The 16,357-nt window shown below is 38.2% G+C and overlaps 2 protein-coding genes across 20 annotated transcripts in view; one reads left to right on the top strand and one right to left on the bottom strand.

The window, feature by feature from the left end:
- Positions 1-12,343, top strand: part of LOC128858014 (cytosolic carboxypeptidase Nna1-like) — a 79,856-nt gene extending 67,513 nt beyond the window's left edge. For 2 of the 7 annotated variants that reach the window (XR_008453972.1, XR_008453970.1), the window contains exons 2-3: positions 2,637-3,034; positions 11,782-11,962. Coding sequence is in view for 1 of the 7 variants with exons in the window: in XM_054093923.1 (XP_053949898.1) it covers positions 11,782-11,972 (191 nt within the window). In the remaining 6 variants the exon portion in view is untranslated. Of the gene's footprint in view, positions 1-2,636; positions 3,035-11,781 lie in introns of all 7 variants that reach the window. The other 5 variants (XR_008453975.1, XR_008453974.1, XR_008453973.1 and 2 more) reach the window with 3 other exon arrangements.
- LOC128858012 (glutamine-dependent NAD(+) synthetase) overlaps positions 1-16,357 on the bottom strand; it is a 275,347-nt gene that overhangs the window by 98,448 nt on the left and 160,542 nt on the right. The window lies entirely within an intron of this gene.

Below are 16,357 nucleotides of genomic sequence, written 5' to 3'. Positions count from 1 at the left end.
AACAATAAACAACGGGTTGTGTCGCCCAGTAGTTTTTAAACGAGTTTTTTGATTTTATAATACTATTATATTTCACGACAGGCCGCTTAGTAAGGAGCACATTATGGTGGTGACAGGCTTCATCATTTTTATGGTAGTGGTTATAACCTAATCAGCTAACTGATGCTACTCATTTTTCTTTAGCTAGCAAGTTTATTTAATTGAAATTTTACAATATTTATAACACATTTTCCAGTGGCAGGGAAATATGGGAATAGAGAAGCGTCAAAAGTGGTAAACAATTAGTTTTGGAGATAGCTAATTTACTAGCCTCAAATAAACAAAGCTGAAGATTCTTAATGAAAAAAACTACAAACTTCCTGCTAAACAAAATAGCTGTAAATACCTCTATTACCTCGAGCTGAGGTCACAGTCAGTCAGATCACAGTGCTTACGAAGGAAACTCTGACTGATGAACCAGCTAGGCAATGCATTCTTAAGGATATTTCGCTAAGCGAAGAGGGTTTGAGGATTTCTTTGATCACCTGCATTCTGCTTTTGGGCCGGTGAGAGCATTTAATTAGCTCTGTACACGTTGGACCAGCACCTTGCCATGCAAAGGTTGCAAAATCCTTGTTCACACGCATAGATCTGAGGCTGACAAGTGCGTTTTCTCAAGTTAGGCAACTCGCAATTTTCGATATTAACAGGGTTTTAACGGAATGGAGTATAATAACAATTCCTCTGGTGAGCTTCAAGATATTAGTTATCTGGAAAATTAGTATGTTCATGGCCATACGGCTACATAGATATAGCGCAGCGAATAAAGATCCAGCGTCTTCATTGACTGGATCATGTCTTCCGAACGGATACAAACCAGCTGGTGGTAGCAGAAGAAGAAGAAGGTCTTCTCCTTTGCTATGATCAAGAAAGATCAAGTGGAGAGGGACTTGGCGTCACTTAGTGTTTCCAAGTGGCGCCGGTTAGCACGAGACAGAAACGACTGGCTCGCTTTGTTAAAATCGGTCAAAATCGCGTAGGCTGTTAACGCCAAATTGACGTTTTAGGTCATCGACGATTAGGGCCACATCGTCTATGTTAGAATAATTTTTCTTTGACAGAATAATAATTTCTTGTATTAATACTAACTTCAACGACACTTCAACATGAGATCAGATGGCGTGTCACTTCTGGTTGCAGGCATTTAAAGGTGACCTTTCCTAATACGAGTATTGACAATAAGTGTTTTGCAGTTATCTGTTCTCTTAACTAGTGAAATTTTTTTTGCAACATTTTAATGAGTACAATTCTTTGTTTTCTCGCCTAGAGCGCTTGTAGGTTACTTTTTGGTATATTGGCCATTTAATATTTGCTAAGGTAAAATTTGGCAATTGTCAGCATCTGCGCGTCATGCCTGAAGGATGAATACTCTGGTTCACATTTCATCAGTTGTTGTACCGCGGTCTTCAGACTCAGGCTACAAAGGTCACTAAAATTGATTTGGTGAAATTTAGTGCTATTAGTTTCCCGCCACTTCTTGACTGTAACAAATAGTGTGAGCGATTTCAATAAGTTCACACCAAGGTGAACACAGCAGCACAGGGAGCTTGAGAGACTTAGACTCCTCAAACAAACAAGAAATACAAAAAAAAAAAAATACAAAACAAAAATTAAAAAAAGAATAAAGAAAAAACACAAACCAAAAATACAAAACAAAAACTGCACAAAAAAAAAAAAAAACAAGTATACAAATTTGATTTACGGCAAAGAGTGCAAAACTTTCAGTACAAAAAAAATTAGTACTCGAAATTATAGGTTAATCTACCTAACCTGGTTTTTTTTTATTTATTTTTTACTTTACTTATTTTGATTTTTTTTCTGTTGTTTCATTTACTTTTTTATTAGTTTTATTGTTGTTGTTTAGGTTAAGTTAGGTTACGGTGGCAGTCGGTCTGCACGCCCAACTCACTTAGACCTTTCAAATCCGTTGTGATACCACTGTGTGGCATGGAAAACTCATTTACTTTCCTTCGTGGAAGCATTTTGTGGCTCTTATCAAGCACAGATTGGTCTCATCCCCACGTCAGACAGTTGCGCAAGAGAATTGCAAAAATATTTACATAGAAAACCTGCTCTGTTTTCAGCTAAGGCTGGCCAATTGCAAAGGAAGTGCGCAACCGTTTGCTCCTCTTTCTCATCTCTAGAACTTCTGCAATACTCATGGAAGAAAGCTTATAGTCTCAAGGATCATGCCAAATAGCCAATGACCCGTGACACAAGCCACGACCTTCGAGATATCATCGCTTGAAGGACTTAGCAGTTGCTTTGCATTTTTCTTATTTATTTGCGGCCATATTAGCCTAGCTGTTACGCATGTGCCTTCATCTTTCCGTGCCCTATTGGCCTCTTTTAGAATGCCACTCTCAATTATGAATATGCTCATGGCCATAGGTATCCCAATGATACTTTTGTCACTGAGCAGTTGAAGAGTAGTACCTTCCCCGACTAGCTCTTCGGCTTTACCATTTCTCTCAATATTATATTTTAAGACTGCGTGAGGCACCCCATTGCATACATAAGTACATTTTTCAAATTTTATTTAGAAATATTTATTTTTTAACCATCAAGAAAACGTAAATATCTTTCCCTTTACAAAGTTAAAATTTTATTAAAAACAAAAACCGGTTTCAGAAAAAAACTGTACGAAAAGCAAATTAAACAAAAAGGAATTTTTTTATTATCAAAATAAAAGTAAAATAAAATTATAGAGGTGCTGTAACGGTGCAAAAGAAAGTTTCGCTGGTTCAAAACAAAAGAGAAAACAAAAAAAAAAAAAAAAAAAAAAAAAAAAACAAAAAAAAAACAAAGATAGTGCAACACAACTTGTGAAAGGAGCTACGTTTAACAGATAACTGCTAACAGCAGGTAGTCAGGCATCAAGCAAAGAGAAAAGGTAGCACGTACGCCACCAAAACAACAACTTCACAACAATATAGCACCGCACCGTTGTTATAATTTAACAAACTTCAGCAACCAAATTTCGTGAAAATTTCGGGTACGTTTCATTTTTTTCTCATATGTAGTTACGTTTTGTATGTAATTTCGTTTCAGCAACTTTGCCAGAGAAAAACTTAATTTTCAGCCGAACATTTTGAATACTTCCGTTGCAGCAGCTGGCATCCCTACGCTGCTTCAATGGTTATCCTTCAAGCTAAAAGCACTTGAATATATTTGTATTTGTGTGTTTGTATGCATTTGCATACAGGTGGTTACAGAAACTCGTTTTGAAGGCGGGAATAATTAGAGTTTTTGTTGACATTCACCAGATTCATTTGAATGAATAGACTCAATACTTTCTCAAACCTCAGCGTGCATGGTTTGTATTATCGCTCTGGACTTCCAAAAAAACAACAAGACTTTGTAATTTCGATCGAGTCTGGAATAAGGGAAAACAAGGGTAAAGAATATGACAAATGTCAGCTTTATAAGGGGGCGCGATACCTACTTTTATATTATAGGAAGATGCAAAAACACCCTGAATTTGAGAAGAAGGTATTTCATATTCTGCAAGGTGGTGCAAAATTAGTCACCATACGGAATATTTATAGTTTTTGCAAATAGCGTCGTATGTCTTGTCATCCACTTGCCAATCTCAGCTCAGAATTACCCAGTTTAATTTGTTCCAGCACTTCCTCTGAATCGGTGTGAAAGTCTGGTATCCAGGTTCTGGAACTTGGCTGGTTGGAGATGTCTTCTCGGAGGATCACATCGAGGTGGGGCCCGACCAAGGGTGCCAGGGTGTATAAGTCCAGCGATCGTAGATCAGCACACACCGCATCCGAGCAACTGGGAGGAGGTCCTGAATTTTCTTTTAAGAAATCTCTGTATACTTTCCAAAGGCTTCTGTTTATCAGATCCCAGTTTGCTTGCGGGATTGCGCCGGCATGGGAACTGCGATCAATCATCGCCCTTATATAGCTTTCTTTCTCTATTTCTGCAAAATATTTTTTTATCGTTAGTCGTCTGAGGGACGGGCCTCCGTTCTTTTGGTTTGCCTTGCGCAGAATCCATTTTAGCCTTCTCCAGGTGTCCAGGAATGAAGGCTTCAGAAACTAAGCAACAATCAAAGCAATGGATTTCTCCCAGTGAATTTGCTCCAAAGAAGGCAAAGACAGTCCCGAAGACGAAAACAGTCCCATCGCCCAGAAAGGTCATGGCGACGATTTTTTGGGATGCGAACGACGTCGTTCTCATGGATTTTTTAGTAAAAGGAAGAACGATCACTGGACAATACTACGGTGAGTCATTGAACCACTTTCACAAGAAATTGAACGAGACACGGCCGCATTTGGCGAAAAAAGTGCTGATTCACCACGGTAAAGCACCAGCACATTCATGCGGAGTTGTCCCCGTCAAACTGCATGAACTGCGTTATGAATTGTTGCCACACCCCTTGGCTCACCCGATCTGGCTCCCTACGACTTTTTCTTGTTCACTAGCATGAAAAAATGGCCCGCGGGAAAAAAGCTTGGTTCAAACGAGGAAGTCATCGCCGAAACAGAGACGTATTTTAAAGAGCTCGGCAAATCCTATTTTTGGAGGGGTTAAAAAATTGGCCGGAGCGTTGGGAGAAAAGTATCTTTCTCAAAGGGGACTATTTTGAAAAATAAAAAATTTTGAAAAAAATGGTGTCTTCATTCTTAATACGGGTACTTATTGAAACCCCCTCGTAGATTTTTTACTTCTCCAATAAGACAAATAAATAAGTATGGCATTTGGCGTAGTCTGAATTAAAACGCTACGTAGTACAAAATAGCGAATAATATTTTCATCTCGCAAAAGTGCAACTTTCTCTGCCCTCTGTAGGGCGTGGCGGGGAGTGGTCTTCATCTAATTTATCTGTGTACAAAAGTTCAGCAAAATAATTGTGTGGAAATTTTAATTGTAAATTGGAAGTAAATCGTTCTACTTTATTATATTCATTTTATAGTTTATTGAATTTATCTTGTTCTTTTCTCAAATGAAATATGAAACGTATGACAATATCTTCATATAATGCAGCGCTATCTTTTTTTTTGTTTTTTATTTTTTTTGTTTTTATTTTTTTTTTGTTCTTGGATTTTTTTTTTTTCAAGTAAAGAAAAGGCTATTAATGTTTGTAAATTGTTCACCACTGCGGATGAGTGATGTGCGTCTGTTTGTTGCTGTTTTTGTGTTTACGAACCTTATTATTACACGTGCCGTGCATACGCCAAGTAATAAGAAACAAACTAGGTACAACAACATTGCAGCTAACTGCTACAACAAGAAATGCTCAACCTTCATCTGGCACCATCTGTGACCTGTTCAGTAGTTTACGTGGCCAGTTTAGTTGGTCAACCAGTCGTTTCTTGGGTTATTTGGGCTACTTGTTATTACTAGCTTCTCTTTCTTTCACTTTATTTTTGTTATACTGCAGTGGTTTGCTCTGCACACATACATGCATATCTAAGCACATTCATGGATATGTTTAACTACCATGTTTTTATATGTGTGTTGTTGCAAAGCAGTAACAACACTAATCGCCTACAACAACATCATTAGCACGTATAAAAAGGCAGCAGCAACGTTGACCACTTCCACAAAAAAACAACAACAACAAAATCGGTGCTGCAACATCACAAGCACTCTCTGTTGGCTAATAAAATTGTTGTGGTTTTACTGTTTATTAAGTGCTGCCATAATATCTTTTTTTTTTTTGTTTTTGAAATTCAATTTTTTTTTTAGTTTAAACTGTTTGTAAATTACTGCAGTTTCTTGGAGCCGCATCTGGGTTGAGGGTTTTGTTGTTATTGGTTTATTTTTGCGAAAAAATTTAAAGTGCTTTGTAAACTTTTGATGGTCGAAAGTCCATTTTTAATTGCTTGGTAAAAGCGCTGTAAACAGCTTCGTCGAATTATGTAGTAAGGGTAGCTTTTAGCTCCTCATCAAATTTAATGGGAGGTAAAATGGGCTTAATTATCCCAACTTATTGAATAGTTTTTAACGACCAGTTTAGCAAGTAACGAGCAAACAAAATAAGCATTTTTATGTTGAAAAAAAAATTACAATACTAATGAAACGACTGTTTTTAATAAATAAATTGAAAATTTGGTTGACCTAATAGTAAAACGTGGTAATGCTGAGATCATATAACGGGTGATTTTTTAGCTATTAACTTTTTAAACAGTTGGTTTAAACAGCTGACTCACGTTTTGTGTTTTATTTCACTGTCAAACATCTTCAGTTTGGTCTATAATTTAACCATGAATCGTCTTACAAACGAACAACGCTTGCAAATCATTGAATTTTATTATAAAAATGCGTGTTCTTGTGTTCAACGACGAAGCTCATTTTTGGATCAATGGGTACGTATATTAAATAAGCAGAATTGTCGATTTTGGGGTGAAAATCAGTCAGAAGAATTGCAAGAGCTACCAATGTATCCAGAAAAGGTCACAGTTTGGTGCGGTTTATGGGCTGGAGGTATCATTGGACCGTACTTCTTCAAAGATGCTGCGAATCGTAACGTAACTGAATGGTGAGCGCTACCGTGAAATGATATTCAACTTTTTTTGCCCAAAATGCAAGAGCTTGACTTGCATGACATGTGGTTTCAGCAAGACTGTGCTACATGCCACACAGCACGCGTAACAATGGACTTGTTGAGACGCGAGTTCGATGGACATTTTATTTCACGTTCGGGACCTGTCAATTGGCCACCCAGATGTTGCGATATAACGCCTTTATATTATTTTTTGTGGGGCTATGTTAAAGCTCATGTCTATTCAGATAAGCCTGCTTCAATTAACGCATTGGAAGACAACATTAAAGCATTTATATGTGAGATACCGGCCGAAACATTGGAAAGAGTATGCCAAAATTGGACTAAGCGGATGGACCATTTGAAGCGCAGTCGCGGTTAACATTTGCATGAAATAATCTTCAAACATTAAATTATATGGATGCATTTTTCTGAATTTTGCGTGTGTTTTTTTTTCAAAAATGTCATGTACATCTGCAGCAAAATATTTGAATAAGTCGAAGACGTTTATAAATAAACGGTTGCAACGGTGTACCGAAACATTGACAACTTCCTCGGCCGAGGCCCAAAAAAAATACTTCTCCAAAGCAATATCAGAAGATCTTTGATTTGTTTGTGACAAAACCGAATTTATCGTTGCGTGTAGCTGATGCAGTTTTACGGAAAAGTATCGCTAATGCATCCAAAGGCACAATTCAAAGGCGTTTACGTGCAGAAGACCTAAACTCCGGAGCAAATGGAAAAAACCGCTGCTCTCATTATCACACATTGAAAAATGACTGTTGTGGGCTAAGGCAAATTCAGAACGAAAGAGGGCAAATGCAATATTCACGGCTGAATCTTCCTTTTGGACGAATAGTTGCATGGGGCACTTCTTGTGTACTGCTGATAATCGACAACTTCAATGATAATCGACCTTCAAATCGCCTGATGACAACTCTATTGCAAATGTTTGGGAAAGAGTTAAGCAAAAACTCAAAGGAAAACAAATATCGACTGTCAAACATTTATCAACGCAAATTCTGCTGATTTGGCCCTGATTACCTTCCCTACTTGTGGCGAAATTAAGATAAAGTATTGGGTATGGAAGTAAGCTTTCGTCCTTTCTTAGTCAAAGTTAAGAATTATTTAAACAATGAAATAATAGAAGATATGAACATGAATAGATATGTGAAGTCTGTGCCATTGGAAGCTACAACTTTACTCCATTTTTCAGGCAGCATGCGGATTATATACCCTATTTTGGTGTTTAGCCGAGCTCCTCTTCCTATTTGTGGTGTGCGTCTTGATGTTGTTCCACAAAGCCGACTCCGAACGGCAGATATTTTTTATGAAGAGCTTTTTCATGGCAGAAATACAATCGGAGGTTTGCCATTGCCTGCCGAGGGGCGACCGCTATTAGAAAAGAACTCAAAATAGACCCATTTTTCATCGCCAGTGACGATGCGATGCAGAAAACCTTTTCTTTTCAGCCGTTCAATAAGCATATCACACGTCCCCAAAGTCTCTCGCTATCAAAATGCCCTCTCCTTCAATTGATGTGGCATCCAGTTATCTGCTTTGTGGACTATTCCCATCACGTGCAAACATTTATTGATGGTTGATCTGTCAACATCCAACTCTTTAGACATATCAGCAAGGGTTTGGCATGCGTCTTCATTCAATAATTGTTGTAGCTGAGTATCTTCGAATTTTTTCGTTGCCCCTTCGCGATCTTTATCACTCACGTCAAAATTGCCACTTTGGAAGAGTCGAAACTACTATTTACAAGTTGTATTTGATGGAGCGCGATTACCGTAAATATTGATCAACACACGACCCGTTTCAGCTGCACTTTTCTTTAAAAGGTTATGCTGTGTTTTTGGGACGATTGTAGAAATTTTTGATGTCAGATAAAAAAGGATCTTTACGCTTCAAATGAATCTCAACTACTGCACTACAAATCACCAGTATATTACTATAGCGAACACAAAAATAGTAACAGCAGCGACACCTCTTTCACGTGGGCGGAAACCTATTCCCGTACCCACTTTGTGTGTTTTTTTAGCGTCATTGGCTCTGTTTCTGTATGGACTTTGAGCTCATTGTGTCATAACCATATATATAACATATTTTTCCATATCTTTAGCTGAGCAGAGATTTACTCTTCCACACTATCCCGCATTCCGATCGCTTCTAGGTAGGTGAACTGGTTGAAGTGCCGGTCTGGCACTCCTCAAGTAACACTAAAGCGCCGTTTTCATACCATTATGGGACCTCCAACAGCCAGATATCTACAGCCATAATGGAGGAGATTGACTGGATTTAGGTTGGCACACTGCCCCAGGCTGTCGAAGAAAGGAGTACCCAGTGACTTAAATCGTCGGCTGCCAAGCCCTGACATTTGCAAAGAAAGTGCTCAACAGTCTCCTTTTCTGAGAGGTCGCCACAGCTTCTTTAATGATCGCTTCTACTGCTGTTCTATTTTTTTTGGCAAAATTGTTTTCCATACATACAGAACCAATATCTACTGTGGGCAAAAAGTAAGGTGAATTTATTTGTCAAACTTCGCGGGATTAAAATTTCGCTCTAGTTATTTTTTTCATGAGTTGGCAGCACTGTTAATAACATCTGGGCCAACTTTCATGTGAATGTCATTATCAGTAATATATTTACGCTTGTGTTTACCAAACGACCAAGAGTGCATTTTTCGATTTTTACAATGTCTGATTTGATTGAGCAGAGAAGTGCCATCCAATTTTGTTTGCGGAATGAAATTTCGGCTGCGGAAACGTTTAGCATGTTGCAGAAGGCATTTGGTGATTCAACCATGTCGCAGAAAAATGTTTATAAGTGGTACAAAGACTTCAAAGAGGGTCGAGAACGTGTTGATGACTTGGAGCGCTCCGGACGACCATCGACGTCAACAGATGACCAACACGTCAATAAAGTTAGTTAGAGTTAGTGCTCAAAAATCGTCGGTTGACTGTTAAAGACCTTACTGATATGATCGGGATATCAGAAGGATCTGTGAAAACCATTTTGAAAGACCATTTGGGCCTACGAAAGGTCAAATATCGTTTGGTACCGAAAACTCTCAATTTCTTGGAAAAAAGTCGTCGCGTTGATGTGTGTGAAACAATGCTTTCAGACTATCAGGACAAGCTCAAATGCATCATTACGGGAGATGAGACTTGGATTTATGCTTACGACCGTGAAACAACCAACCAATCAAGCGAATATCGTGCTAAAGGCGAGGCCAGACCGAAAAGAGCACGTCAAAGTCGTTCAAAAATAAAGGTCATGATGACAGTTTTTTCGATTTTCGTGGTGTGGTGCACTATGAATTCTTTTCACCTGACCAAACTGTTAATAAGGAATATTATTTGAGCGTTATGCGTCGTTTACGTGAAGCAATTCATCTAAAAAGACCAGAATTATGGGCCAACAACTCTTGGTTTTTGCATCACGATAATGCACCGTCTCACACTGCACTCGTTCTTCGTGACCATTTCGCAAAAAATTCCACGCATATCGTTCCGCAACCACAGTATTCGCCTGATTTGGCTCCGTGTGACTTCTGGCTATTCCCAAAACTCAAGAGACCACTCCGGGGAACGCGTTTCGAGTCGATTGAGGAGATAAAAGCTGAGTCGAAGAAGGTGCTGACGGCTATACCGGAAATGAACTATTTGGCATGTTTCGGGGATTGGAAAAATCGTTGGCATAAGTGTATTTCATCAAGAGGAGATTATTTTGAAGGGGATGAAAATTGTTTACAAGAATAAATAAACATTTTTCATTTTACAACCAAATTCACCTTACTTTTTGCCCACTAGTATCTTAGCTTTTTCCGAAATAGTTTCGATTTTATGGATGTGCGATAAACAAACGATATACATAAAAACCTATACACTTACGGGAAAAATAATACAATTGTAAAACGAATAGACGAAAGTTTGTTTATATGGAGGAGAAGCGTAACACCGTCAGGGAAAAAAAATGTCAAAAAAATTGTCAACGAAAATTTTCAGTGACTTTGGGCTTGTGCTTTATTGCACTAATTTGCTAGAAATTATAATTAAAAAGTTTGAAGATTTCATAGAAATTTCTCGAATTTTTATAAGTCTGCCACAAAGTCTGAAACTTTGATTTACTTAGATAAAGATAGATTGCTGTAAAATAAGTTAAATTTTTTGAAACCATGAAAACTACAAAAGAAAGAAAAGTAGTGAAATCGATTACTTTGCCTAAAAATTCTGTTACGAGTATTCCTATTATTTTGTCCGTAAATTTGTGCATGCGCGTTTGTGTGTATGTCTCTAGAAATTATGTGCTTTTACAAGCTGTGCTCATTCTTGAAATGCCTGCTTCATTTTCATCTGTCATCTGTCATCTTTCATCTAATTTATTTCATTTGCTCTTTTTGTCGCTCATAAAAAGAGACAATTCCATACAATTACTCGATTTGTTTTTCATATTTTTGTCGGGCTATTTATTTTTCCAACTCTTCCATTGCTTTTATGTTTATTTCTTTTATTGCGCACATTTTGAGCTACTTTAAGACAATTCACAGCACTTGTCATAGCTGGTTTTTCTGTTTGTGTTCTATCACACACTTACGATAGTGTATGTATGAGTGTGGACCCCTGCCCGTTTGCAAATGTGTATGAACGCTTAAAAGTAATTGTTTGCATTTGCGACATACTAAAGTGTCAACACACTCAATTTAAAACAACAAAAACACAAACGTTTCTCTGTACAATCAGCATGCAGTCCAACCCTCCTCCCTGTCACAATATTTCCGCTTCCGCTCAAAATATTCGCTTTATGTGTTCTTGTGCGCCTGTGTCGCAATTTCGACCGCAATTGCTTTCGCTTTGGTAAATCTTTCAACTCTGCAATGCTGCCACTTAATTTTTTTCTACCAAGGCCAGCTTTGGCCCCGTTATATCTTGAGTCGAAATCTTAAACATCTTTTTACTTATTTGTAAAGTAATGCGCACAATGTCATTGTCTGCCGAGGGGCGACCTCTATTAGAAAGGACTTTTTCTATCATTTTGCTGTTTGATGTACGGAGATTCGAACGTACGCAACTACTTCCGAATGGTAGTTGCACACCAATCCATTTGGCTCGGGGGCCTCCTTAGTCAATGAAATTATTAAATAACTGTAAATTTCGGAAATTTATTTACTAATATAACTTGATGAATTTAATTTCTTGGATACTTATTTATGTGGTATTTAACACTCTTTTCAGGCTTTTTAGGTAACTTTCTTTCCAAAGGCCTGAAAACCAATCAATTGGAGGTGAACACTGATGAAAAAACGTTACGACCAATTGCTCGTTTAAAAGAACCGCGTGATCTTTTCGCCCTGCCGAAAGACAAGGATCATGACTGCTCACAGCAGGCCCCCAGATGGCCGATCGAGTGTCAGGTGAGTGATTAGAAGAAGAATATAATAATATGAAAAATATATAATAAAAAAAAATGTAGTAAAGTAAAAAATCATAGCAGAACACGAAAGAAGTTCCGCCAAAGGGTTTGTAAAATTTTTTAATTTTGGAGATGATTTCAGAGCAAAAGCCGAGTATTAGGCTTGAATTGCGAGTATTAGGCTTGAGTGCACAGCTCTACTGGGACAGTGTCCGATTGTTTTTACGTGGGTTCCTACCAATAACGGCGCTCTACTGGGACAATTGTATATTCGCATGCGGCAGGGCAGCGCTAGATTGATTCTGCTTTGATATTCAAGAAAACAAAAAATTTTGACTACGGATTTACGGCTGTAATAGAAATTGAAAACACAAAAGGGATTTCGTTGTTGTTAATGGAATCTATGTTTATTTCTTTTTTTTTATTTTTTATGTTTTTTTTTTTCAATTTTCCTATCTAACTACAATGCGTCGCATACGTAAATCTCTTACACACGTGGTGGGATGTTGGAAATTGAATTCATGTCAAAAATCGTGCAAACAAAAATCAATATGCGTAACGCAAAAGAGAGAAACTGCATAAGTAAGGGAATTCGTTTATGTAAATATGCACATATGTAAGCTCCATACGTTTACATACCCTACAGAGAAAACTTTTACCAGTGACAAAATTTGCTGTTTCACTGGATTTTAGATAGTGCAAAAGTAACCGACATATCTAACACTTATTATTAAGATTGTGGTGCCCTTTAGTCTCAACTGAATACAGAAAATCATACTTAGGTTAGTCGGGGCGTTGTGATGTCGGCATTCTTGATGAAAAGTTCAAAATTCCAAATATCCATTGCATTCAAGTCCGCCAGGCATTCAAAAAAGCGTTTGCTAAGGTAATAAAATAACCAGACCGGTGCAGTGACAGAGGTAACACTCGATGCACTCCATCTCTCCTCATCTACATTTGAGTACATATATTGGCTTCTTAATGCACTGACACATGTTACTCCGATAGATCTTCATATCAAGAAGATGGCATATGAGCTATGGTCAGGCCAGTTTATTATTGCGGCAAACTCAGTTTACTTCGGTGAGAACTGATTAACATTATCGCAACGGTGACATTCAATAGGAATTTTACCACTCTTCTTTCACTAAACAACGTCGACATTACAGTCCACACAGAGGGTTCAAAAATGGATTTTGATGTTGGAGCTGGTACACATTCACACAGACTTAGAATTGAAAAATCTTTTCGTCTTCCCAATACTTGCTGTGTCTGGCAATAGGGACAAGCTTCCTCTAAGGCTTCCAATAGCAGACTTCTCTTTTAAGTGCATTATCGCTATTATTTCGAATAACCAAGCAACGATTCAAGCACACACAGAATTAGCTTTACCACCTTGAATGTAAACCATAAATTTAGCTTAATATGGGTTCCGGGACATCGGAACATTTAAGGAAAAGAAAAAGCGAACGAACTGGCAAGAAGGCGATCTTATTCTTGCAGAATCCGTATTCAAACTACCAGATGCGATCTTCTCAAAATATCAAGGAATCGCGGATTGGATCAGACAACATGCAATGTCAGCAGAACCACAAACAAACGTCAATACTGACAAATATGAAACGAAGCGATGCCTGTAGACTCACGGCAGTGGTAAATGGCTTCATATTAATCGGGGAACGCGCAACCAAAATGGGCATCCCTCATAACACACACTGTCACAGTTGTAAGCAGCCAGGGAAAAAGGAAAGTATTTTCCTTTTCCTATGTGAATGCCCTGCCTCATGGAAGGAAAGAATGTCAACCCTTGGCAAACCACTGTTCGAGAGTCTCGAACAACTGTCAAGCTTAAACGTCAACAACCTAATAAGGTTCCTAAACCGCACAGACTGGATATAGTCCTGCTGTATATAATGATTAAACAAATTGATTGCGAGGATGTGGCAACAAAATGGCGCGGAAGCGCTAGTTAGGTTCTGAATGAATCACCACTTTAACAAACTAACCAAATTGGCAAACACTTTTATGTTGGGCATTGGATAGGTGCCCCTATATAGAATACTCACCTGTCCTTTTGGGATGTGGGATAGTTGCCCCTGTATAGTATTTATACTCACCTGCCCCTTTGGGATGTCGCTTGTGATTTGCGATTGTGTACTGAACCAACAAGCTTCCAAAGCTTTCCAATTTGTAATCAAAACAAATTTTGTCAGTTAACTGACCCTAAAGGAACTGAGAAGCCCAAGTTCCTTAAAGAAATGTGTACCGAATGTCTAAACGGGTCGTAAATAGTAGCAGACAGCGACAGAATAAATGCAGCATGATCTCATGTACAGAATTCAATGAGCACAAAAGACCATCAAGCAATGTTCCATAAAGAACTAAGTTAGATAAATATATTATCGAATGAGCACTTATTTAAGGCCAAAGTAGCCGAAACGCTTACTAGGTGGATTTTGCACAAAATCTTTCTTTTGTATCTCTGATGTCAATATGAGTTAAGTCGACCTCGCGCTAGATTGGCTTTTATATCTACATCGTAATGGCCTGGAACCCTTGCTGCGCCATCTCGTTAAGAGATCATAGGGTCATCAGTGACGATGTAGATTTCCTAGCACGAAATTATATCACACCGCCCTTAAAGTAGCCATAAGCTAAGCCTGAAGATGATGCAAGCAGTCGAAAATGACATGTCTAGGTGTTGCGAATAGATGCCACCTCCAAACCCTTCTACCGAGCTTTGACCCAACTGTGCACAAATGGATGTATCCGCTACATAATCTAATCTCCGCTCAGTCTAAGCTCGCGGCCAGTCAAATCAAGAATTAAGTATCTGCAGGGTGAGTTAGAAGGCTATAGTCATCGGTTTCCATAGGAAAGGCAATCATTAGCTCAGTTACGGTTGTGCAAGCAAGTACAACCTTTTTGACATTTTTTTTTTAATTTTTCATGGGAGCGGTTAACACCGAAATTCAGAAATCAAGAAAAATATTACGAGCATAAAATTTATTTATTTTTTAATTCGCAACACTTCAAAAAAAAAAGGAACTAAATATTATTTGATGGACGCGAAAAGCGATCTAAATCATATTTGAGTCATGTCTAAGTCACTGAAAAAAAGAGACGTGGCCGGTAATTAGTTTTAATTCTTAGCACCTCGTCTAGTAAAACACACCAGCAGTTAATATTGGAAAAGATAAGAAATGCGAACAAGTCACTGTGTCGCGTTCATTACAAAGTTGCGCACCAGTTCGTCACCAAGAATTTCCCCATTGGGTATTCTCAACTCACTTTTTATGCTTATGTGTGAGTTGGTTCTTGTAAAACGATAAACTCATAAATTTCAATCTGACGCGCGCATAATGTACAAATGTTTTTGTACGTACGAAACCCCAATGGTCCACACTTCGGGTGGCTGTTTGCTTTTATTGAAGGCGTTCGTGCTAGTGTTTGTGTGGGTGTGCGTCTAAAAATTGAATTAGTTTGCAGCTGTTTACGCCGCTGAGCTGCCTGCCACAACGACAACGGTGAGTGGTTTACTTTAATGTGACCCGCATAAATCGAAGCATATGGAGTAGCCCTTTCCGAACGCCAATCCCTTACTAGCTGAGGATGTGGGGAAAAGAATCAGTAGGAGGCGTGTACATAGCGACTAAGGCCCATCCACCCACGTGTAGCACTTGAATAGGTATATCCTTGCTGGTTGGCGCGTTGGCTTTCATGCGTACAAATAATGATTGATGATCTCTAACATTCAATGTTCTTTGATGGTGAGTTTTATTTATTTAACTTCACCAATATATTCCTTTGCTTGCTTAGATGCATATGTATGTATGTGAGGGTATACCTACAAGTGTTTGCTTGCTTGAACGACGGAGAAAGTTACGGAGGTCGATGTCAGTGCTTTAAATTCTGTTTTGAGGTTAAGTGGCAGGGTGAGGTGGTGGTTAGAAGTGGAGCAGTGGGATATTTATTTTTATTATGACGGTTGTCTGTCGAGATTTCGCGGCACCCTAGAGGCCAAAATTGTTATTCTATTACATAAAACATGCGTATACACATATTTACATATATTTATGTGTTATTGAGGTCAGAATTTTATGTGCTTAATTTTACTTGTGACTGCAGGTAGAAATCAATAAAACAGATGTAAGCCAGACTTTTTATGACTTGCGACCGAGATGATAATAGAATTTGTGCTATAGGCAATATTTCTGGCAAAAATATTTGACAATATTCACAGTAGATACTACATTCCATGTCATTTTGTTGTACATTTTAATAAATTAAAATAAAAAGCAGGGTGTTTATAATCATTTTTGGGATGATGTAAGGATGAAGGTGAAGGTAGGATAAAGAGAAAGATAAAGAAAGATAAAAATAAAGATAAACATAAAG

Source organism: Anastrepha ludens, chromosome 3 (genome assembly GCF_028408465.1).
Source record: "Anastrepha ludens isolate Willacy chromosome 3, idAnaLude1.1, whole genome shotgun sequence".
Taxonomy (NCBI): domain Eukaryota; kingdom Metazoa; phylum Arthropoda; class Insecta; order Diptera; family Tephritidae; genus Anastrepha; species Anastrepha ludens.
This window is presented reverse-complemented; position numbering and strand designations above follow the sequence as displayed.